The following is a 25448-nucleotide window of genomic DNA, read 5'->3' on the forward strand; positions in this document are numbered from 1 at the left end:
TTTGAATATTGAATTTATTCTGTGTTTCTTAATTGGTTGGGTTTTTTCTTGCCATTTACTGACGTTTTGTATATTTCGATGTTTCGAATGTTTGCTGTAAGCCGCTTTCGGCACAGCTGAGGGTGGAAAAGAGGCATATAAGTAAACTCAATCAATCAATCCATCCATCAATCAATCAATCAATCCACCATGGCCGGTCCCAGCCAGCTGCTCCACCAATTCCCTAACGCAGGGTGACATTCGGACATCGCTGGCTGTAGCTGGCAAGAGAGGGAGAAAAGCCAAGCAGCGCAGGAGCAAAGCTGGGCTCAGTGAGGGTGCCTGGGCCACCTTTGGCCCTTGAAAATGGGTGGACTCCATGCCCAGAGGAAGATGAGGCTGGATTGCTGCCATGCGCTCTACGTGGGGCTTCCCTCGCGCCTGACCCTGCAGCTGCAAGTTAGTGCAGGATGCTGCAGCACAATTGCTGACAGGAGTGGGGCCTTCTTAGCACGCAGCACTTGTGCTCAGAGACTGGCAGAAGTTGCCCATTTGCTGCCAAGCCAGGCCCAAGTCTGTAAAACTCTTAACAGTTTGGGACCAGCTGACCCGTGAGATTGCCTTGCCATGTACAGCTTCAGTCGGCAGAATGGGCACTGCTGCTGGTGCCCGTTCCGCCTTCGTAAGACTTTGATCTTTCCGTGTGGCAGCAGGCACACTTTGGAACTCCCTGCCGATTGATACTTCACTGTTTGGTGCCTGCAAAAACATTTCTGCTTAGACAAGCCTACCCAGACATGCAGAACGTTGATGTATTTGTTTTTAGTTTCATAGAATCATAGAATCATAGAGTTGGAAGAGACCACAAGGGCGATCGAGTCCAACCCCCTGCCAAGCAGGAAACACCATCAGAGCACTCCTGACATATGGTTGTCAAGCCTCTGCTTAAAGACCTCCAAAGAAGGAGACTCCACCACACTCCTTGGCAGCAAATTCCACTGTCAAACAGCTCTTACTGTCAGGAAGTTCTTCCTAATGTTTAGGTGGAATCTTCTTTCTTGTAGTTTGGAACCATTGCTCCGTGTCCGCTTCTCTGGAGCAGCAGAAAATAACCTTTCTCCCTCCTCTATGTGACATCCTTTTGTATATTTGAACATGGCTATCATATCACCCCTTAACTTCCTCTTCTTCAGGCTAAACATGCCCAGCTCCCTTAGCCGTTCCTCATAAGGCATCGTTTCCAGGCCTTTGACCATTTTGGTTGCCCTCCTCTGGACACGTTCCAGTTTGTCAGTGTCCTTCTTGAACTGTGGTGCCCAGAACTGGACACAGTACTCCAGGTGAGATCTGACCAGAGCAGAATACAGTGGCACTATTACTTCCCTGGATCTAGATGCTATACTCCTATTGATGCAGTTTACCGTAGTTTATTTCTGATTTTACCTCCTAAGTGTTTTGTTTTGTTTATATACCACAACCGAGTGGTATATAAATTTTATGAAACAAGTAACATACACAAGAAGCCCGTTAAGATAAATTCAACAGTGTAAATAAGTTTTGATGGATGTAATAACAGAATACTGAATGGTTTAGTTCATGTAAAATATGCAGGGATTTATTTATCTGAAAAAGCGTGCATGCACACGAAAGCTTATACCAGAACAAACTTAGTTGGTCTATAAGAGGGGTCAGCAACCTTTTTCAGCAGGGGGCCAGTCCACTGTCCCTCAGACCATGCAGTGGGCCAGACTATATATTCCTATGCCCCACAAATAACCCAGAGATGCATTTTAAATAAAAAGGCACATTCTACTGATGTAAAAACATGCCGATTCCCGGACCGTCCACAGGCCGGATTTAGAAGGCGATTGTGTGTGTGTTTATCACATACCTAAGAAGTCTGGGATTTCTTTTCTCTTCTCTGCACCACCTCCTACGCCCAACCACGACCACTTGCTGGAGGTGTGTGCATGGGGCCAAAGAACCACAGAACTGCAGAGCTGAAAGGGACCCCCAAGGGTCATCCAGCCCAACCCCCTTTGACAAAGAATGTCTGGCAATGAGCAGTAGCATCCTGCTCTCTTTCCAAAGAGGCTTCGGTGAGGCCTTGGAGGTAGCCTGCTTGCCCTGCCTTGCGTTCCGCTACTTCTGACTGCAATTAGTGAGCTGCCGCAGATCAACCCAGGCGGGGCCGAGATCCCTGCCTCAGCACACCTCAACAAGCCTTGCTGGCGCGGAGCCATTGAGCAGGTGGTTGCAGCTAACAGAAAGGCATGCAAATTAATGCAGGGCCAGGGACTCATCAGCATCGCCAGCCAGCCAGCCAGCTTGCCTGTCTGCAGCCAGGAGAGTCCCCTCCTTGGATCTCTGCTTCCCTACAACATCCGCCCTCTTCCGCCTACAACAAGGTCCCTCCTGTACCCAGCGCCAGCTGCCCTCGGCCACCCCCAGCTGCCCCAACAGGCCCAGTCCAAATCCTGTTGCAGGCCCAGTGTGCCTGCAGATTCCTTGCCGGCGCCCCAACCTCCTTGTATTTGTGTGCAGACATCTCCCCACGTTCCTGCTTCCCTTGCTCTCATTATTCATCGACTGCTGCAGTCCGTTCCCACCATCTGCTCGCTAATTCTAAATTGGAGGTGCGTGCCAAGTCACCGAAATTAAGTCAGCGTCCCCCTCTCTCCCTACCTAGGCCAAACCTGCCGGTTTCTAGAGCAGGAGAACAGGATTCAGCAACCCAGGGAGAGGAGTCTATGCCGGCCAGAGGCAGCTCTCAGGTTGCAAGCCTCTGGGTTAAGAAAGAAATGCAGAAACTTTAAGGAGACTTCCTGGACATGGGGAAGCAGAGGGGGCAGGTGCCCACCGGGACTGGGAGGGAGGCCAGCAGTAGGTGGCACCAGGTAAAGGTAAAGGGACCCCTGACCATTAGGTCCAGTCATGGCCAACTCTGGGGTTGAGTTGCTCATCTCGCTTTATTGGCTGAGGGAGCCGGCATACAGCTTCCAGGTCATGTGGCCAGCATGACTAAGCCGCTTCTGGCGAAGCAGAGCAGCGCACAGAAACGCCGTTTACCTTCCCACTGGAGTGGTACCTATTGATCTACTTGCACTTTGACGTGCTTTCGAACTGCTAGGTTGGCAGGAGCAGGGACCGAGCAATGGGAGCTCACCCCGTTGCGGGGATTCGAACAGCCAACCTTCTGATTGGCAAGCCCTGGTCTCTGTGGTTTAGACCACAGCGCCACCCACATCCCCAGGTGGTGCCAGAGCCCATGGCAAAGCAGAGCCAAGGCATTCTAGCTTTCTTTCCATTCTTCTCAAGACCAAGGCAAAGAAGAAGGAGGAGGACAAAAGGTTGTGCCACCAGCCTTTGGATGAGTTTTAAGGAAAAAGGTAGGCAGCTGAGGGCAGGACTGAGATGGGCCCCATAGACCTTAAAGGAGCAGCCTTCCCTGTGGAGAGGTGTCCTAGGGGGGGAGTTTCTTAGGAACCTAAGAAGAGTCTGCTGGGTCAGGCCAAGGAGCCAACCAGATGCCCATCCTGGGAAACCTAAAAACAAGACCCAGGAATGAGAGCCCTCTCCCCTCCATCACTGCCTCTGACCATTGTGCCTGGCAGCTATCGATTGACTCATCCCATGGATTTGCCTTATCTTCCTTTAAAGCCACACAAGCTGGCTGTCATCACTGCCTCCTGTGGGAGAGAGTTCCACAGGTTAACTCTGTCGAGGGCTTTAAAGAGGACGAGATAGATTGAGGGTGGAGGAGAGGACCATGAATGGCTCCTAGCCATGATCTAGGCTCTGCCTCCACGGCTGAAGGGAGAGGTGCTGCTCTCTATGCCACATGCTGGAAACCACAGGATGGGAGAGGTATCTTGAGTTCGAATCCTGATTGTGGGTTTCCCATGGGGGTATCCAGCTGGCCACTGTGAGAACAGGATGTGAGACTAGATGGGCCCTTGGCCGGATCCAGCAGCTTCTTCTGACGCTGAGCTGCAGCCCTTCCCTGGATGACCCCCCCCCGATCCGCCTGTTATTCATTGTGTCGTATCTTTATTTATTGATGTATTCTGCCAACTAGCACTCCCCCACCCAATGCTGTAATAAATAAAAAATAATAAATTTTGTATTTGTGCCCCACCTTCCCTGGGCAGAGCCGGGCTCAGGGCGGCCAACATCATAAAACTAACACAGTATACAAAAACATCAGAACATTACAAACAGGCAATCAATTAATTAAAATGCATCTTAAAATTAGTTCAGAGCAAATTAAAGTCTGGTAATTAAAGTCTGCTAATAAGTAATTGTTATTATTTTATTTATCCCAGCTTTTTCCCTGACAGTGACTCAAGGCGGATATCTATCTAGACACACACACACACACAGACACACACACACTAACACACAGAGAGAATCTTGTTATTGTTGGCATCTGTCTATCTCGAGCGACAATGGAGTGTGCATTGGGAGGTGAAGTCTAGCCACTGTGTTAGCAGCAGCAAAGTGACTTCCTGGGGTGCAGGCCTGGGCTGTGTGTCTGCAGATCCTGAGATGCCCAGTTGACAAGGTCTTGCTGATGGGGTCCAAAGGAAAACACAGAAAGGCATTTGGCACCAGCTTGGCTGCAGGAGTTGCTGGAAGGAGGCGTACAAGGTGTCAGGAGTTCAGCCTACACTTCAGTAGGACCCTGGCAGAGACACATGCATAGGTGCCGACTCCATGGGGCCTGAGGGGGCCCGAGCCCCCTCAAAAATTCGTTTGGGGGGCTCCGCCCCCCCAATAATTTAAGAAAATTATTAGTTATATTATGCTTTGTAAAATCACAAAATTATGTTGGTATTTTTTATTTTCCTTGTTTGACGATAGTTACCTTTTAAAATACATTCAGTAATGAGTTAAAACAAATAATTATTACGGTAGTAAAAGAGGCAGCGCGAGTAGTTTTGCTCGGTGCGTGCGACTGGCCCAGCCCCTTTCCTTTACCTCTCTTCTGCTCTCCCGCCGGGCGCCTGAGGGAGAGTTACTTAGCGGTTCTGAGGAGCCGCTGTTGTTTTGGCAGGGGAAAAACCACCGCCCGTGAACCGCCGAGCTCCCTCTCTCTTTCCAGCCTCTCTCTCTCTCTCTCTCTCTCTCTCTCTCTCTCTCTCTCTCTCTCGCTATGGCCAAGGAGGAGAAGAAGCCCTTCAGCCAGTCTATGGCCGAGTGGCGGAGGTTCATCTACAACCGCCAACAGCGGCGAGTTCCTGGGGCGAACGGCCAAGAGCTGGGGTGAGGAGGGCGAGCGAGCGCGCACGCGCGCGCACGCGGAGAGGAAGGGAGGGGAGGGTGCGGCCGGCACGAGGGGCGGTGGGAGGCGCGGCGCGGCGCGGCGGGCACTTGCCTTGCCCGCCACGCATCTCTCTCCTTCTCGGTCTCTCTCCCTCCCTCAGCTGGCGAGGGGGCCACGAGGCGGGCGGCAGCAGCAGCAACGGGCCGGGAGCGGCTCTTAGAAAACTTCCCGGGGCAGGACCCCGGTATGGGCCCCCCCAATATTTTTTATAAGTCAGCGCCCCTGGACACATGCCCGACTGGCATGTTCCTTCCCTCCTGGTCGATCATTCGGTAGCTTCAGAAGCTTTCTTCAGCCCGAACATCACAGCGACTGATGCCAACCGACACCGGCACACTTAGGGATCCGCAGAGTTTGCGCAGTTGTGTTAACAGACCTCAGCAACTCAGCATTTTGGCTAATCTACTTTATTTACACATAAACGCACACGGAGCACTGCAACATGGCTCCCTCTCTCTCTAGCATCAGACAGCAAAGAGAAAAAGGACAAAGGACAATAGTCCCACTTCACGGAACACAGTAACACAAACATCCTGTTTTCGTCACTTCCCACTCTGTGGAGTCAAATCATACACCACCATGTGAAAGACAACAATCTCATGACTGCAATCACGGAGCAGGAATTCTAACAATCCATCCAACTGTCTTAGGGACTCTGCTCTGGATTTGTGTAGGGTTTGCTCTTTAGCCTTCTCCCAAAGATATCCTGCAAAGCAGCAGAGGTTTAAAGTCAGAGTTTTCCTTCTCCTAGATGGGCCCCCTACCCAGGTGGTTGAGCCCCACCTGCCCCTCACTTCCCTCTGCAGAAACCGCCTTCTTGACCATTGGATCCACTTCTGATCCTGTCAGCTCAATCTGCCAGAGGCTGTCTTTCACACAAAGGGGAAGCCCCTAACTCCCTGAGGGTTCAAGACCAATCAGCTACCCTCACCTCCTTTAGCCGGCCAGTCAAAGCTTCTCCTGGGATTGTGGCCCCTGTTGCATGCTGCCAGCTTCTGGGAGCCACAGGTGAGAGGTGAGTGCAGGGTGGGGACCAAAGGTGGACAAACTGCCTCAGAAGGAGCACAAGGTGTCCCCCACTGGAGGCTCTATCCCTCTCCTAACACCCCATATATACAGTGGTACCTCAGGTTAAGAACTTAATTCGTTCTGGAGGTCCGTTCTTAACCTGAAACTGTTCTTAACCTGAAGCACCACTTTAGCTGATGGGGCCTCCTGCTGCTGCTGCGCCGCCAGAGCACGATTTCTGTTCTCATCGTGAAGCAAAGTTCTTAACCCGAGGTACTATTTCTGGGTTAGCGGAGTCTGTAACCTGAAGCATATGTAACCTGAGGTACCACTGTATATTTATGTGTGTATTCAATTGAAACAGAGCATCACGACAAAAACAGCCCTCCCCTTGTTGTTTAGTCATTTAGTCGTGTCTGACTCTTCTTGACCCCCTGGACCAGAGCATGCCAGGCACTCCTGTCTTCCACTGCCTCCCGCAGTTTGGTCAGACTCATGTTTGTAGCTTCGGGAACACTGTCCAACCATCTCATCCTCTGTCGTCCCCTTCTCCTTGTGCCCTCCATCTTTCCCAACATCAGGGTCTTTTCCAGGGAGTCTTCTCTTCTCAGGAGGTGGCCAAAGTCTTGGAGCCTCAGCTTCAGGATCTGTCCTTCCAGTGAGCAGTCAGGGCTGATTTCCTTCAGAATGGAGAGGTTTGATCTTCTTGCAGTCCATGGGACTCTCAAGAGTCTCCTCCAGCACCATAATTCAAAAGCATCCATTCTTTGGCGATCAGCCTTCTTTATGGTCCAGCTCTCACTTCCATACATCACTACTGGGAAAACCAGAGCTTTAACTATACGGACCTTTGTTGGCAAGGTGATGTCTCTGCTTTTTAAGCAGCTGTCTAGGTTTGTCATTGCTTTTCTCCCAAGAAGCAGGCGTCTTTTAATTTCGTGACTGCTGTCACCATCTGCAGTGATCATGGAGCCCTCCCCTTTAAAGCAGCCAATTGCCAAAAGCCTTCACCTGGAGGCAGAACAGGACAGCAGGGATGGTCAGCCTGGCTTCTCTGGGGAGGGGGTTGCAAAGTTCATCTGTGGGGGCAGCTGCTGCCCCCCCCCCGACCCTTTGGGCTCTTCCACTGTCTTAGGCACAGAGAAGGCAGGATAGCTCATCTCTTGCTGCCTCTGTGCTGGCCTGGCCTGAGAGCCCGTTTCTCCTTAAAAGACTCCTTCCTTCGTGGTCTCTGCCAGCCCTTTGCATACGGAGAGCCAAAGAGGGCAATCCATCACCCTGACAGGTGGAGCGTTGCCAGGGGTGAGTCACATTTACATGGGGGGGAGGGGGAAGGAGGGATATTGACGGAGTCCACAGAACCACTAAGGAATTGCGGGTGCAAGGGGGGGGGTTCCCCAAGAGTTGCCCATGCAGCAGCCGTGTGCGATGCAAGGAGTTGCAGGGGCTCCCTTGCGCAATGTCACAAAAGATGCACAGCTCAGCTCCTGGAGAGCTTTGCGAAGGGACATGCGTCAGGGCAGCAGAAACACGCCACTGGTGCCAGCGTCAGAAAACAAGACTCTCAGCCCAGAGCTGGGAATCCTCACGGCTCTACCAGCAAGACAGCTGCAATGCTGACAGGCGCAGTGATGTCACCGGGGGGTGGAGGGGTTGAATTATACCTAGGGAAGGGACCCCAGAGGGTTATCCAGTCCAACCCCTTGCAATCATAGAATCATAGAGTTGGAAGAGACCACAAGGGCCATCGAGTCCAAGCCCCTGCCAAGCAGGAAACACCATCAGAGCACTCCTGACATATGGTTGTCAAGCCTCTGCTTAAAGACCTCCAAAGAAGGAGACTCCACCACACTCCTTGGCAGCAAATTCCACTGTCAAACAGCTCTTACTGTCAGGAAGTTCTTCCTAATGTTTAGGTGGAATCTTCTTTCTTGTAGTTTGGAACCATTGCTCCGTGTCCGCTTCTCTGGAGCAGCAGAAAACAACCTTTCTCCCTCCTCTATGTGACATCCTTTTATATATTTGAACATGGCTATCATATCACCCCTTAACCTCCTCTTCTCCAGGCTAAACATGCCCAGCTCCCTTAGCCGTTCCTCATAAGGCATCGTTTCCAGGCCTTTGACCATTTGGGTTGCCCTCCTCTGGACACGTTCCAGTTTGTCAGTGTCCTTCTTGAAGAAAGCTGGACTAAAGCAACTCCAGTGGGGCTTGATGGACTGACCAAACATCCTTCCTTGCGATACTTGCCCATGCCTCGTCTTTAACATGAGGAGCCCACTGTGTAAAAACACACAAATGCAGTCATACCTCAGGTTACAGACACTTCAGGTTGCGATTTTTTGGGTTACGGACCCGCCGAAACCCAGAAGTACCGGAACGGGTTACGTCCGCGTTTCGGCGGTCGCGCATGCGCAGAAGTGCCAAATCGCAACCAGTGCGTGTGCAGGTACGCAGATACGGGTTGCAAATGCTGCAGGTTGCGATCGTGCATCTTGCACGGATCTCGTTTGCAACCCAAGCGTCCACTGTAGAAAAAAACAGGTTCAGGCCCACACAGGCTGAAGGAGGAGTTTCTCTTTGAAACTTGAGATCACCAGGCTCCAGTCCTGTTTGCTACATCTGCTTCACCGATCCAAGAATTTTCTTGCACCGGAGGTAATGAAAATATATCAATATGGTACTTCTTTTGATGATTCTGGAGTATCGCTTGTATGTACTGCATGCCTTGTAATAAGAGGGTACATTGTGACGGATACAATTCGTTGTACAGTGGTACCTTGTTTCTCAAACTCAATCCGTTCCGGAAGTCCGTTCCAAAACCAAAGTGTTCCAAAACCAAGGCGCGCTTTCCCATAGAAAGTAATGCAAAATGGATTAATCCATTCCAGACTTTTAAAAACAACCCCTAAAACAGCAATTTAACATGGATTTTACTATCTCACAAGCCCACTGGTCCATAAAACGAAAGCAATAAACAATGTACTGCAGTCACACAATCAATCAATCAATAGCTGAATTGGGTTCCACACAGTCACAAAAACAAAACAAAAAAAGCTGCAAAAATGCAAAATAAATAGCAAAAACAGACAGACCTCAGCGTAACACTCAAAACGGAAGTGTGGCAATCAAATCGGAAGAGTAGCACTCAAATTGGAAGCGTGACACTCAAAACGGAGCATGTTCTGCTTCCGAAAAAAGTTTGCAAACCGGAACACTTACTTCTGGGTTTGCAATGTTCGGGTTCCAAGTTGTTTGAGTACCAAGGCATTTGAGAGCCAAGGTACCACTGTATTTCGCTTGCCATCTGTTGTGTCTTTGTATGCTGGCCTGAACCCCCCGTTCCGTCTTTAATACGAGGCAATGCTATTTAATAAATAAAAGTGTCTCTGTGCACGTACAGAGTTTCCACACACTTAGAATCATAGAGCTGAAGGCTTTGAAGAGACCCCTGAGGTTCATGTAGCACAGGGATCACACCTAAGGAATCCCTGACCACTGATCCTACCTCTATTGGGAAATCTCGGGTGAAGGAGAGTCCACGCCCGCCCCCCCCATTCTGAGGGAGTCTGTCCCACTGTCCAAGATCTCTCACTTAGCAGGGAACAGCAGAGCAGAGCCCAACGTCTCTGGCCATTCTCGTTCTGGAACGGAAGGACTGCGACACACCTGCCCTGGCTGTCTTCCGAGAGCATGCAGCCAGGCCATCATTTATTATTGCAGTAAGTCTGGAGGAAGTTTATAGAGCAGCTCTGATCCCGCCATGAAACCTTATAAAAGAGCTCTGCAGGATCAGGCCAAGGGTCCATGTAATAATAATAGTAGTAGTAGTAGTAGTAGTAGTAGTAGTAGTAATAATAATAATAATAATACAGTGGATGCTCGGGTTGCGAACGTGATCCGTGTGGTATGCTCATTCACAAACCACAGCGGCATGTTTGCGCATGTGCGGGTTGCGATTCAGCGCTTCTGCACATGCGCAAAGCGTGATTTAGCGCTTCTGCGCATGCATGACCGCCGAAACCCGTCCCAATACTTCCGGGTTTCGGTGGTCCACAACCCGAAAAAACACAAGCTGAAGTGTCTGTAACCTGAGGTATGACTGTAATAATACCTTTATTGTCAATGTACAACCTGTGTACAATAAAATTAACCTAGCCTCCCCCCCCCCCACAAACACTCAATCTCATTGCACTCTGTGTGCTTGTCGCACAACACACCAACCCCGAAAGTCAGTTGCACTATATTATTTTCTGTTCAGCAGCCTAACAGCCCACGCATAGAAACTGTTTTTTAGCCTGTTGGTACGACTGATTATACTTCTATATCTCCTGCCCGAGGGTAGAAGATTAAAGAGGTGCTGGCCGGGGTGTGAATCATCCCTGAGAATTTTCCTCACTCTCCTAAGGCAACGATAGCTTGCAATGTCATCTAGCGGGTTCAGGGAAAGCCCATGATATCATCCGCTGTCTGCAGAGACTTTCTGTCCGTGGCTGTCAAGCCAACGTACCACACTGTGATACAATACGAGAGGGCACTTTCCGGTAGAAGGAGGGTCATCAATTGTTGTTTAGCAATTGTTCTTTTGCAAGACCTTGAAGAAATGGAGTCTCTGTTGGGCCTTCCTAACCACCTGAGTTATATTATTTTTCCAAGTGAGGTCGTCACTAAGGTAAACTCCCAGGAATTTAAAGGAAGAGACTCTCTACACACAACCCCCCCCCCCATGTACAATGGGGCTAGTTCCCCTCTCTTCCTCCGAAAGTCCAACACCTTCTCCTTTATCTTGCTAATATTTAGGGGCAAGTTATTCTCTAAGCACCATGTAGATGCTTTTTGAACCTCCCCCCTGTATTCTGATTCATCTCCACCTGTAATTAGACCCATTATGGTAGTATCAACTGCAAACTTAGTAATTACAGTGGATGGATCAGATGAAATACAGTGGTACCTCGGGTTAAGTACTTAATTCGTTCCGGAGGTCCGTTCTTAACCTGAAACTGTTCTTAACGTGAAACACCACTTTAGCTAATGGGGCCTCCCGCTGCCGCCGGAGCACGATTTCTGTTCCCATCCTGAAGCAAAGTTCTTAACCCAAGGTACTATTTCTGGCTTAGCGGAGTCTGTAACCTGAAGCGTATGTAACCTGAAGCGTATGTAACCCAAGGTACCACTGTACAGTGATATGCATACAACAAGTACAGGTAGGGACTCAGCACACATCCCTGTGCGGCGCCAGTGTGCTGAGCTTCAGGGAGGTATATTTAATAGACCCAATCCTCACTGTGTCCGATCATTCTCACAGGGGCCAACCAGATGCCCAAATGGGAAACTCCCAAGCAGGATTCGGGCACAAGAGCAACTCTCCCCTCCTGTATTTTCCAGAAACCGGGATTTTCGGAAGCCTGGCTGCCTCTGACTGTGGGGGGGGGGCAGAGAGGAGCCATTGTGATTAGCAGCATCTTTCAGCATCTGGAGTAGGGGGAAGGGGGAGCTTTTTCAGGCCGAGGGCCGCATCCTGTCCAGGGCAAGCTCCCGAGGGCCGCACACCAGCTGTGGAGAAAGCCAGAGGCAAGAGCAGGCTGAGCAATCCATTTCTCCTTTGTGAGCTGCCTGTTTTCTCTGCACACTCGCCCTGCCCCCTTGTCCTCCATACAGGAAAGAAGAGGCGTTCTCAGTGCCCAGGGCCTCATCCTGACTGAAGGAGGGCTCGCTCAGGGTCCTGAGCACCAGGTTTAAAGGCCTGGAGAAAACAGCCGTTCCTTTGAGTGACAGGCCTCGACAGTGGCCAGCGGTGCGGAATGGAGAAGTGAGATGAGGGATGCTTTTGGAAAAAGAAGGTGGAAATGTAAAGTAGTAAAATTATTTTGGGAAATGATATATAATGAGTTTTTTTTTTTGGGGGGGGATGTTTAAAATAACCTTTTCTTAAAAAAAACCCCTGAAGCCTTTCTTTTAGGAATTCTAGGTGCTGAAATCCCAAAGGAGCAGAAAAGACTATTTATGTATGTGACCACGGCTGCGTGGATGTTATTGGCTCAGAGATGGAAAGAAGATAAAGTCCCTAGCAGAGAGGAATGGCAGGTGAAGTTGATGGACTATGCCGAATTGGCTAAAATGACCAAAAGAGTCAGAAATCAGGAAGACCAAAATTTTAATGAGGAACGGGGGACATTTATAATTTATCTTTAAAATCATTGTAAACTGCTAAAATCATGTGTAGGCAAACTAAGGTCTGGGGGCTGGATCCGGCCCATGGACGGTCTGGGAATCAGCGTGTTTTTACATGAGTAGAAAGTGTCCTTTTCATAGAATCATAGAATCATAGAGTTGGAAGAGACCACAAGGGCCATCGAGTCCAACCCCCTGCCAAATTTTATTTAAAATGCATCTCTGGGTTATTTGTGGGGCCTGCCTGGTGTTTTTACATGAGTAGAATGTGTGCTTTTATCTAAAATGGGTTATTTTGGGGGCATAGGAATTCGTTCATTCCCCCCCCCTTAAAAAAAATATAGTCTGGCCCCCAACAAGGTCTGAGGGACGGCGGACCGGTCCCCTGCTGAAAAAGTTTGCTGAGCCCCTGGCTAAAATCATTAGTAGGATTGCAATAACACTTGTAGTTTAATAGTGAATTTTGGATACAATGGAGATGTGAAAAGTTTGGATTATCATAAAAAATGCAGGAGGAAATGATGTAACAAAAGGACCCACAAAGGGCAGGAGGGAAGCCCAGGAGAGTCCTTGGAATCTTGTTTTTATGCTGTATGTTGGATATGCAACTGCAAAATTTTAATCTGAAAAACCACATAAATAAGAAGGGATGCTTTCCCTGCAATTCCTGCATTGGAATTGGACTAGATGACTCTCGGTGTCCCTTTCAACTGCATTTCTGTGATTCTGTGGCTCTGGCTCTCACTGCACATCCGCCAGGTGCCTCTGGGAGGGAGCCCTGCTTGGGATCCTGCCCCGCCTGCCTCGCCTGCCGGGAGGCGAGAGGTTATCTGTGTTTCGAGAAGGACGTTTTTTAATTTGCCCACTTCTCTCGGCAACAGCTGCCTGGCCTTGTCAATCACGGCTCGGCAGCCCACGGGGCTCCACTGCGTTATCAGTCCATGCGTCCGTGCGCTGCATGCACAACGCTCAAGCCCAGCGCGGAGACGCGCACGGCCTCCAGAGCAAACTTTTGCAAAACGCTTCTCCATGTAACACGTAGTCAAACTGTGGATCTGGCCCCTGCAGGAGGCAGGGAGGGCTACCAACTTCTGAAAGAGGAATGGACACCTTCGTAGAGGACAGGGCTGTTGATGGCTCCCAGACACAATGGCTCAGCTCTGCCTCCAACGTTGAGAGGCAGCGGCACTTCTGAACCCCAGTGGCTGCAAACTGCTGTGAGGACAGGAAGCTGGACTAAAAGTACTCATTTTAACGTCCATAATAATAATAATAATAATAATAATAATAATAATAATAATAATAATTTTATACCCCGCCTGCCCCGGCCAGAGCCGGGCTCAGGGCGGCTAACCAGTAAAACTACAATTAAAAAACAACACCCCAATTTAAAATACAGGTTAAAATATAATTTAAAATGCAGCCTCATTTTAATAGTACAGTGGTACCTCAGGTTAAGTACTTAATTCGTTCCGGAGGTCCGTTCTTAACCTGAAACTGTTCTTAACCTGAAGCACTACTTTAGCTAATGGGGCCTCCTGCTGCCGCCGCACCGCCGGAGCACGATTTCTGTTCTCATCCTGAAGCAAAGTTCTTAACCTGAAGCAGCATTTCTGGGTTAGTAGAGTCTGTAACCTGAAGCGTATGTAACCTAAAGTGTATGTAACCTGAGGTACCACTGTAGCCCATAGATCAAAACCATAAGGGGAGGGAAACATAAGGGTCAGACTGAGTCCAAACCAAAGGCCAGGCGGAACAGCTCTGTCTTGCAGGCCCTGCGGAAAGATGTCAAGTCCCACAGGGCGCTAGTCTCCTGTGACAGAGCGTTCCACCAAGTCGGGGCCAGTGCTGAAAAGGCCCTGGCCCTAGTTGAAACCAATCTAACCACCTTGCGACTTGGGACCTCCAAAATGTTGTCATTTGTGGACCTTAAGGTCCTCTGCGGGGCATACCAGGAGAGGCGGTCCCGTAGGCACACGGGTCCTAGGCCTAGATATCAATGACTTCCCTTCTTCTCTTTCCATGGTTCATGTTACATATCACAAATCCCTGCATATTTTACAAAAACTATACCCATTAATTTTCATTATTACATCCATCAAAGATTATTTACACTGTTGAATTTTTCTTAATGATGCCAGCGTTTTCAGCTGGGCACAATTATTTCCCATATATCAAGTCAACATTTTCCAACCTTCCTTAAACGTGTGTTCTTCTTGTTTTATTCTATATGTGAGTCTGCAAGTTGTGCATATTCCGTCAACTTAAGTTGCCATTCTTACTTGGCTGGGACCTCGCTCGTTTTCCATTTTTGAGCTGACCAAACACGGGCTGCAGTAGTAGCATACATAAATAAGCTTTTTTGACACCTGGGAATTTCCGTCTGAATTATCCTCCTTCCTTGGAGGTTTTTAGCAGAGTTTGGATGCCCATCTGTCTTGGATACTTGAGCCGAGATTCTGCATTGCAGGGGGTTGGACTAGATGACCCTTGGGGGACCCTTCCCACGCTACACTTCTATGGTCAACAGAGTCCAAAGACACAGATCCCAGCTTGGAGAAACCGCTAGAGGAAGATGTGCAGCAAGGCCAGTGAAAGGAGAGACCCAAGGGCCACTTAAAGCTTCCTGGAGGGCCACATTTTGTCTGTGGACCTGAGGCTTCACACCTCTGCCCTGAACGTACCCTAGTGAATGAGTTGCACTGTCCTGGCAATTGCCTCTCCAGACTCAAAGATCCCCTTCTAACCTGCCTCTGTCCCCTTGTGAGTCACTCCGGGCCTTTGAAGTGCCTTTGTGGAACGTTTACATTTTGCACCCTTTGGTGTGTGTCCCCCTCCCCTGCTTTTTCGGTGCACAATGAGACAATCGAAGGAGAGGGAGAGGGAAGGGTGACCTTTAAAAGCCACCCGGGAGGAATGAGCGTCACCAGAAAACGAGCGACGGAGAGGAGCCTGTCAAGTTATCAAGAATAACAAGGAGCTGCTCATTTGCCTGTGATGGGAACAGCCAGCAGCAAAGTCTCCCCTCTCTCGTAGACCCCTTGCACCCCACACCAGCAGAAGCACACCCCACAGCGGGCTCCCGCACCTCCGTATTTAAGGAAAGGGCATCATGTGGGGCTAGGGACGGATCCTGCAGCACAGAGCGCCTCTGGGTGGCACCGGCGGCCAATTCCCTTGGGAATTGTTGAGAACGAAGAGCCTTTCCCCTGAACTGGCCACCATTACCCAGTCCAGACATTTCCCGTCTCGAAATGTCAAGTTGAAATCTTGATGGGTTGAAACTTGGTTTGGGCAGAAACTGTTTTCTCCAACGGCCCACCTCTTTTCTCAAATACAAACCAAATTCTGGCTTCTGTATCTGGCAAGTCTAGTTCACTGTCCATTTACAAGGGCCTCCTACACAACCAGACGAAGCTTGGAAGGGGCAGAGAGAGATTGAGAGGTTCTCAATAGAAATGTCTTTCATCTGAAAAATTAAAAATTACTTGAAAGTACCAAATAGGCCTAGGATTAAATTAGGATCCAACTAAATAAGTGGGATTTACAACAGTAAGAAAAGTGAATAAGTTAGATTACAATTGGAAATATTTTTGTTTAATGATGATATTGGAAAGCTGTTACATCCAGAAACAAGGAAACTCAGAAGGGAGGGACTAGGTGAAGTCAATAATATGTTTATAAGGTTGGATTTGTAAAGAATTAAGTTTGTTTTTATTGTTCACTTGTTTATTGTTTTCATTTTTGATGTACTTTCTTGTCTTTTTGTTATTCTGTTATGTGATATTTGCTATAATTGTGGGAAATCTAATAAAAAAATTGTGAAAAGAAAAGAAAAGAAGTGTCTTTCATCTGGCAGACGTGTGGGTGCTCTTCAGACTCCCCACTTCAAGCAAACAGAAGCCCTTTTCAGCTCCTCTCCACTCTTGCACCGGCCTGGGTGGGTCTCTGCCAATACACTCAGAGTCTGAACTGCCAGAAACATTTATTTGGGCAGCTCCAGAAAGGCGGCAATAGGGGACGCAGGTGGCGCTGTGGGTTAAAGCCTCAGCGCCTAGGGCTTGCCGATCGAAAGGTCGGCGGTTCGAATCCCTGCAGCGGGGTGCGCTCCCGCTGCTCGGTCCCAGCGCCTGCCAACCTAGCAGTTCGAAAGCACCTCCGGGTGCAAGTAGATAAATAGGGACCGCTTACCAGCGGGAAGGTAAACGGCGTTTCCGTGTGCGGCTCTGGCTCGCCAGAGCAGCGATGTCACGCTGGCCACGTGACCCGGAAGTGTCTCCGGACAGCGCTGGCCCCTGGCTTCTTAAGTGAGATGGGCGCACAACCCCAGAGTCTGTCAAGACTGGCCCGTACGGGCAGGGGTACCTTTACCTTTACCTTTAGAAAGGCGGCAAGGAGGAAAGGGTGGAAGGTTTTCTTAGACTGATCTGCCTTCAAAGCGAGGTGATGTTGCAGAGGAAGGCAACAGCTGCCAAACACCACTTTTTCCACTGTCCAAAAGCTGTGGGACAGCGCTGTGCTGGATCACAAACTGCCAAGAGACTCGGCGCTTGCTTTTTTAAGTTTCTAGCCCTCCATGAAATCTCAGAAGAGAGTGTCTGAACCTGGTTTCCAGCTGCTGCTCGGGGGTTTCAGAAGCCTGTTGCTTGGCAAGTCTGCATGTGGCACCGAGTTCTAATCTTTCTGCACCTCTCAACAGCTTTCCTTTAACTAAATTTCATTGCAAGTGCCAGAAGTTGACCCCACAGGTGTACACAAAACCGGCAAGCCACCACACTCACAGGCATGCTTCATAGTGTTATGGGGGGGCACATCTTTAAAGCTGTTAAAAGTTACAAATATTATGCATAAACGTATCCTTTCGACTTGACAGCTCAGGGAAGTTACCTAGCTTTCAAAATCATATAAAATCAACTCTTTTGCCAGTTTCCTTCATTCCACCGCCAATTTGATTCATTGGCCAAGGACTTGGAAACCATTCGGGTTTAACAGGGAGAAATGTAAAGTATTGCACTTGGGCAAAAAGTGAGAGGCACAAATACAAGATGGGTGACACCTGGCTTGAGAGCAGTACATGTGAAAAGGATCTAGGAGTCTTGGTTGACCACAAACTTGACATGAGCCAACAGTGTGACGCGGCAGCTAGAAAAGCCAATGCAATCCTGGGCTGCATCAATAGGAGTATTGCATCTAGATCAAGGGAAGTAATAGTGCCACTATATTCTGCTCTGGTCAGACCTCACCTGGAGTACTGTGTCCAGTTCTGGGCACCACAGTTCAAGAAGGACACTGACAAACTGGAACGTGTCCAGAGGAGGGCAACCAAAATGGTCAAAGGCCTGGAAACGATGCCTTATGAGGAACGGCTAAGGGAGCTGGGCATGTTTAGCCTGGAGAAGAGGAGGTTAAGGGGTGATATGATAGCCATGTTCAAATATATAAAAGGATGTCACATAGAGGAGGGAGAAAGGTTGTTTTCTGCTGCTCCAGAGAAGCGGACACGGAGCAATGGTTCCAAACTACAAGAAAGAAGATTCCACCTAAACATTAGGAAGAACTTCCTGACAGTAAGAGCTGTTCAACAGTGGAATTTGCTGCCAAGGAGTGTGGTGGAGTCTCCTTCTTTGGAGGTCTTTAAGCAGAGGCTTGACAACCATATGTCAGGAGTGCTCTGATGGTGTTTCCTGCTTGGCAGGGGGTTGGACTCCATGGCCCTTGTGGTCTCTTCCAACTCTATGATTCTATGATTCTATAATCCCTCAAGTGGGAAGTGATGTACTCACAAGAAGGTACCCATAGGTGTCAATCACTGGGCAAAAGCTCTCCTCCGTACTTGCCTAGGTGGCAGACTATGCAAACCAAAGTTCTATTGTCCCTTTGTAGTAGGTGCTTAGAATGTACTTCCCAATACATATCCTGTATCCGCCTGTTGCCCAAACACATTCCTCCAATGTGAATCATGTATAACCCTCCCCTTTTCTGAATTAGCGATAATGTAGTGATGATGCTCAACAAACTGTATGCTGGGATAAGATAGAAACTTTTAAAAGTCCTTAACACCCCATCCTCAGGGTTCAAAATTCCTCTTTGAACCTGTTGTGCCATAAACTTTGGTCTACAGCTATTTGCTCCAGTTGGAGACGAGCTGGGGGACTGAGCAGCCTTGCACCTAGATTTTTCTGTAACAATAGGAATGTCGTAACAATGCGTTGCAAAAGAAGAAGGTGGAAGAGCAGCCAGCAGCTGAAACCAGAGCTGACCTAGGAGGCATCTGCAAAAGAACTAAGCTGTTCCTCTGACAAGGAACCCGGAATATATCTTCTGGAGAAAGAAAAGCAGAACCTGCCTGCTCAGTGAGGCAGCTCTCCTTGGAAAGAAGGCCACGAATGCAAATGGTTTTAAGAGCCGTTTTTGTTGTTGGGGTGGGGATAGCAGAAGAGGGTTTGGTGGCAGCTAGCTAGAATCACCAGAAGGAAAGCTTCCTTGATAAGAGACGGTCTATCGGGAAGCACAAGCTACTGGAGACCTTAAAACAGAATGGGTTTTGCCACCATATACAGCTTTGGCTCTATAGATCTGAAGGAGCATCTCCACCCCCATCGTCCAGCCCGGACACAGAGGTCCAGCTCCAAGGATCTTCTGGTAGCTCCCTCATTGCAAGAAGTGAGGTTGCAGGGAACCAGGCAGAGGGCACCCGCCCCATGGAACGCCCTCCCATTAGATGTCAAGGAGATGAGTAACTATATAACCTTTAGAAGACGTCTGAAGGCAGCCCTGTCTTCGGAAGCTTTTTAACATTTGATTTTTTTATTTTGTTTTTATATACCGTACTTTTCCGTGTATAAGACAACCTTTTTTTATTTTAAAAGTATATTAAAAATTGGGGGTCGTATTATACACGGATAGCGCATAGGGGAGACGTGTGATTGGTTGCTGCCGCGAGCCAGAGATTGTCATTGGGTATTTGGCATGTTATTGGTGACTGCGGCAATGGCTGGTGTTGATTTGCTGTCGCTGTGACACTAGGGCGGGTGATTAGCAGCTTCTGCCGGCGCAGGGACAGACGATAGCAGGCTTTTGTGATGCGTGCGAGTGGCAGTGTATGTCAGGCGGGTGAGCGATTTTCGACAATTCCCCAGGAAAAAACCCTCAACAACTCAGGGCAATCTCCCTCTTATATATGGGGGAGTACTATACAGTGGTGCCTCGCAAGACGAAAAGAATTCGTTCCCCGAGTCTCTTTGTCTTGCGGTTTTTTCGTCTTGCGAAGCAAGCCCATTAGCGGATTAGCGGATTAGCGCTATTAGCGGCTTAGCAGCTTAGCGGATCAGCTGATAAGTGGCTTAGTGGATCAGCTGTTAAGCGGCTTAGCGGATCAGCTGTTAAGCGGCTTAGCAGCTTAGCGGATCAGCTGTTAAGCGGCTTAGCGGCTTAGCGGATCAGCTGTTAAGCGGCTTAGCGGATCAGCTGATAAGCGGCTTAGCGGATCAGCTGATAAGCGGCTTAGCGGATCAGCTGATAAGCGGCTTAGCGGATCAGCTGATAAGCAGTTTAGCGGCTTAGAAAAAGGGGGGGAAGAGGAAAAAACCGCAGGAACTCGCAAGACATTTTCGTCTTGCGAAGCAAGCCCATAGGAAATTCGTTTTGCGAAGCATCTCCAAAACGGAAAACCCTTTTGTCTAGCGGGTTTTCCGTCTTGCGAGGCATTCGTCTTGCGGGGCACCACTGTACACAGAAAAATACGGTATGTTGCAAGCCTCCCAGATGGGCGGGGTACAAATAGTAAAACTGTCATCACCCCCCACTTGTGGAACTGCCCTGTGGTCGAAGTCTAGCATCCACCAGAAGATAAAACACTGAGCTATGTGGACCACCTGGAAAATTGGTTTTTACATTCAAGGGGCTTCTCCCTGAGCCAAGACAAACCCCTCCCCACCCCACCCTGAGCAACGCCCTGGGGTCCCTTATGATGCCTTCTCTGAGCAGGACCAGGCAGGTTTCTGCAAGCGAGCTCTTCCTTCTCCTCAGGTGTGCGGAGCCATGGGGGACCTTACCTTGCCTCGAGTCGTACTGTCTCATCTGCACCTCCTCAACACATTCTGCCGGGAACCAGCCCGTCCGCCCCTTCACGGTTCCTTCCCAAAAGCCTCCTTCTCCGATGCTGAGCACTGTGGGAAAGAGAGGAAGAGAGGTCAGGGAGCGCCGTGGAAAAGAGCAGAGAGGAGCCACCAAACCACAGGCCCCCCAGTTGTGCCCATGTACCCCAAAACAGAGATGGTTCCAGAATAACAAATCACTTTGATTCAACGGCGCCCATTCTCCCTGGCTGAGTTTTCTCCCTGGACTTTGCTGTCACGACTCTGGACCCTGCCTGGACCCTGGTTCCCCAAACTCCTTTCCTAGGGCCCTGGGCAAGACTGGCTAGTTAGCTTCAGCCCTGTCTTTATGCAAAGTTGCCATGTGTCCTCTTTTTCCAGGACACGTCCTCTTTTTCAAGTTTAAAATTTCTGTCCTGTTGGATTTTTGTTTCGCTTTTTTTTTTAAAAAAAAAAAAAATCTACAAAATGTACATAATTATATATGCATTAAACATTGTAGGACGGAAATAAAAGAGAGAGAAAGAAACAGAGAAACAGAACCTGTGTAGAATGGAAAATAAAGGGGGGGACACCCAAAACTGTACTTCACCAGATCTTAATCTATTACAGTATTTGTAAGAATGGATTCCAAATATCATTGAATTTGTCCATGGCACGTCTGCATTTACAGTATATGCAAGTTGCTCATATGTTGCGAGTTTGAATAAGTCTTCAATCCCATCGTAAAAGGGAGCCAGATTTTTTGAATGCAGATTTTTTTAATTTGCCAAAATGTCTCTGGCTATACTTTTCTGGATGAGAAATAGACATAACTGGTGGCTGAAGAGTTACTTTCCTCTTCTCTTCTCCTGGCCCCCTCAGCAATAGATCACAGCTTCTATAGCCTACATATAGCAGCGGTATTTAAAATTAGAGTCGTCATAGCATCCTTTTTTTTTGCTTTTCAAAATATGGCAACCCTAGCTGGGCTTATTTTCCAAGGTGTTTTTCAAAAAAAAAAGGGGGGGGGTTTCAAAAGGCATTTTTTAAATCATCCCTCTCAACTAGTTTGGGTGAGAGAACAGAGCTTCTTGGTGATGGCACCCAGGTTGTGGAATGCCTTAGGAACATTAGGAGAGGCTTCAGGATCAGACCTTCGGCCCATTTAGTCCAACACTGTGATCTCACAGCTGGCCCTCGGATGCTCCAAGAATAATCTTGCAAGCAGTACTTGAGTGCAAGAAAAGTTGCAATTCCCAGCAACTGAGATTTAGAGGTATATTGTCTCTGGTATTAGAGGGAGAAGGAAGTCATAATGGCTGTCAGCCATCAATAGTGTTATGTACTGAGTTGAATAGGATCCAAAAGGCAGCAGTCTGATTGGTCCTAGAACAATAGGGTCCAGAATGCAGCAGTCTGATTGGGCCACAGGAGCCACCCAATCCAGCTCCAGGTGGAAGTGAATCCGCAACCTGATTGGCCTACAAGTGAATCCCAGAATTAGCCAATCACATGGGGCCCATTGTGTAAATAATGTATATAAAGCAGACATTCTGGGGGAACTTCCATTCCTCCTCACCACTATGAGCTGAATAAAGAGCATGAAATCCACACTCGACTCCGAGTATATTTCAAATAGCAATATTGGAGATTCTCACCCCACCCTGAGATCTGCCTAGCCCCTGCGCTTACTGTTTTTCTGGCTGCCCACTTTGAAAACAGGATACTGGACTAGATGGGCCATTGGTCGGACACTGCAGCCTCGTCTTCTGTTTTGCCGACTGGTTAAAACTTTCCCGTTCCAGCAAACGCCCCACTTCCAGAGCCAGTTCCCATTTTAACGCTGTTGCTTTAGGCTCTTACGGGAATGTCGTCCTTTTTTCGTGGTGAGAAGCTCCCCTGCCCCTGAGAGATGCAAATGCCTGGAAGGGGCAAAGCCTCAAGTTTCCTAAATGAAAGTGAGGAGCCGTGACTTGAGGGGTGAGAAAGGCCATTCACAAAGTCTCCGGTCCCATGTACTACAAAAATGGGTTTTGGGCTGAAGACCCTGGGCTCAGCTGGAAGTTGACAGGGCTTGAGAGGGGCAGGGGCTGGACCAGGGGTTCTACTCCACACAAGGCAATTTCCTCTATTATGACTGCTTCTCAGAAAGGCAGCTGCCTGGGACCCCTATCTATCTATGTACATATTTATAATCCATGCTTACGAAAGACTACAACCAGCAAAAGGCATTCATAAACCTCTACCATTTATTTGTTCATCATGGCATTAGCATCCCACCATTTTCTGCACAGAGTTCAAGGAGCCATGTGTGGTTCTTCTCTCATTTAATCCTAACCACAACCCTGTGAGGGACACGGGTAGTGCTGTGGTCTAAACCACTGAGCCTACGGCTTGCCGATCAGAAGGTTGGCGGTTCGAATCCCTGCGACGGGGTGAGCTCCTATTGCTCGGTCCCTGCTCCTGCCAACCTAGCAGTTCGAAAGCACGTCAAAGTGCAAGGAGATAAATAGGTGCCGCTCCAGTGGGAAGGTAAACGGCGTTTCCGTGCGCTGCTCTGGTTCGCCAGAAGTGGCTTAGTCATGCTGGCCACATGACCTGGAAGCTGTACGCTGGCTCCCTCGGCCAATAAAGCGAGATGAGCGCCGCAACCCCAGAGTCAGTCATGATTGGACCTAATGGTCAGGGGTCCCTTTACCTTTATAACCCTGTGATGTAGGCTAGGCTGAGAGATGCAGCGGTTGGTCTGCCCTCAAAGGTGATGAAGATTATAATACCCCACCCATCTGGCTGGGTTTCCCCAGCCACTCTAGGAGGCTTCCAGCAGAATATAAAAACATTTAATATATATATATTTTAAAAAAAACCAAAAACCTTCCAGATACTTCTCCCAGGTCACAGTTTGACACTCTAACCCAGGGATCAGCAACCTTTTTCAGCTGTGGGCCAGTCCACTGTCCCTCAGACCATGTGGTGGGCCAGACTATATTTTGGAAAAAATATATGTACGAATTCCTATGCCCAACAAGAGTTTTTGGATTTGATATCCTGCTTTATCACTACCCGAAGGAGTCTCAAAGCGGCTCACAATCTCCTTTCCCTTCCTCCCCCACAACAAACACTCTGTGAGGTGAGTGGGGCTGAGAGACTTCAGAGAAGTGTGACTGGCCCAAGGTCACCCAGCAGCTGCATGTGGAGGAGTGGGGAAGCGAACCCGGTTCCCCAGATTATGAGTCCACCGCTCTTAACCACTACACCATGCTGGCTCAGAGATGCATTTTACATAAAAGCACGCATTCTACTCATGTAAAAACACCAGGCAGGCCCCACAAATAGCCCAGAGATCCATTTTAAATAAAAGGACACATTCTACTCACATAAAAACACGCTGATTCCCGGACCATCCGGATTGAGAAGGCGATTGGGCCGCATCCGGCTCCTGGGCCTTAGGTTGCCTACCCCTGCTCTAACCACTACACCACACTGCAGACAAAATGTATATTGCATAGGCCTGCCTAAACAATAGGGCTTTCAAAAGATGTCTGAAAGAAGGCAGAGGCAGTTCCTGATGAATATCCACCGGCAGGGAGTTCCGCAAGACAAGGCCCACCACACTAAAGGCTCCGCCCCTTCTGGAGGCCAACTGAAATTTGGGACCATATGGGGGGTGTCCCGTGAGCACCTGCAGGAACGCCCCCCCCCCCCCGCAAACTCTTTCGGAAGCAATGCAGTATCACAGAAGCAGCCTCTGTACAGACACAGTCCCTTGAGACAGAGGGGAGGGACCTTTTCTTTTACTTTGTTTCCTGAATCGGGACCGAGTGAAGATGCATCACAGATCCAGACTCCTATACAATTGGCTTTTCCATCATTTTTGGGTGGGTGGAGGCCTGCCTGCACCCCGCCTCTTTCTGCCCCTGTATTTGCACATCAATGCTCCCTTGTCTGTTCAAAACCACCAAATTAGATTTGGAGATGCACAATTTAACTCTCTAGCTCATCAGGAAAGAAACCGGGAGAGGGTGGGTGGGAGAGAGAGAGAGAGAGAGAGATCTGGGTGCAAGCCAGCAGCTGCCCTTTTCTCCCAAATGATTCCGGCTCCTTCCAATTAACGGCATTGTATCATTCCACACAATTTAACCCAAAAGATTCGGTTAACAAGACCAAGGAAAGGACTCGGTCCACACGCTCGCTGGAACAGAAGCACTGCGCTGCCATATTGACCGTGCAGAAGTGGGTAAGGAAGGCAAGAGGGGGGGAGGGGGAGGAAACCCAACATTAAAAGCCTCTCGTGGGTTGTAAATCAATATGTATTAATGGCTGCATCAGAGGCAGGAATGCAGACGGAGAAGCTGGTTAAAGCTCCAATGTTTTAAGCTTGCAGCTGGTGGCTTCAAGGGAGATGCCAAGCGCCTGGATTTCGCTGCCCGGCGGTTCCTGCCCCCAGTCTGCCTTCCTGGTAAGCTGGAATTTGCAGTCCCTGCAGAGGAACACCAGGCCCTTTCTCTGTGCATCTGCCCCCACCCTGCTTGGTTCCATAAATTCGTCCCTATAAAACAGATTATTCAGGATCGTGGTTTGCATCACACACACAAAATGCAAAACAGTAACAACTCACTGCACTTTCATTCAAAATCCAATTAGAACTATTTGGTGCCATTAATTCAACAAAACTGATGAACTTAACCCAGTGATACCAGCTTTTCAAAGTCTGGGAGTAAATGACACCTTTAACACACACACCCCCAGTGCCACCCACCTGCCTCTTAGAAACCCCACCCCACCCAGGTAACCCCACTGCCCCACTTTGGAAACCAACGGGTTAAACTCTCAGCCCTCAGCCTGTAATGAAACTCAGCCAAATTTGTGTAAATGAAATGAATGCA

General features: G+C 48.9%; 1 protein-coding gene across 11 annotated transcripts in view; it reads right to left on the reverse strand.

Moving 5' to 3' along the window:
* The window catches only part of SHANK3 (SH3 and multiple ankyrin repeat domains 3), a 494453-nt gene that overhangs the window by 129740 nt on the left and 339265 nt on the right, over positions 1-25448 (reverse strand). For all 11 annotated transcript variants that reach the window (XR_013842778.1, XR_013842779.1, XM_079992132.1 and 8 more), the window contains one exon: positions 20539-20652. Coding sequence is in view for 9 of the 11 variants with exons in the window: in XM_079992132.1 (XP_079848258.1) it covers positions 20539-20652 (114 nt within the window). In the remaining 2 variants the exon portion in view is untranslated. The remainder of the gene's footprint in view (positions 1-20538; positions 20653-25448) is intronic.

Source organism: Podarcis cretensis (genome assembly GCF_951804945.1).
Source record: "Podarcis cretensis genome assembly, chromosome: 10".
In the NCBI taxonomy this organism is placed as follows: domain Eukaryota; kingdom Metazoa; phylum Chordata; class Lepidosauria; order Squamata; family Lacertidae; genus Podarcis; species Podarcis cretensis.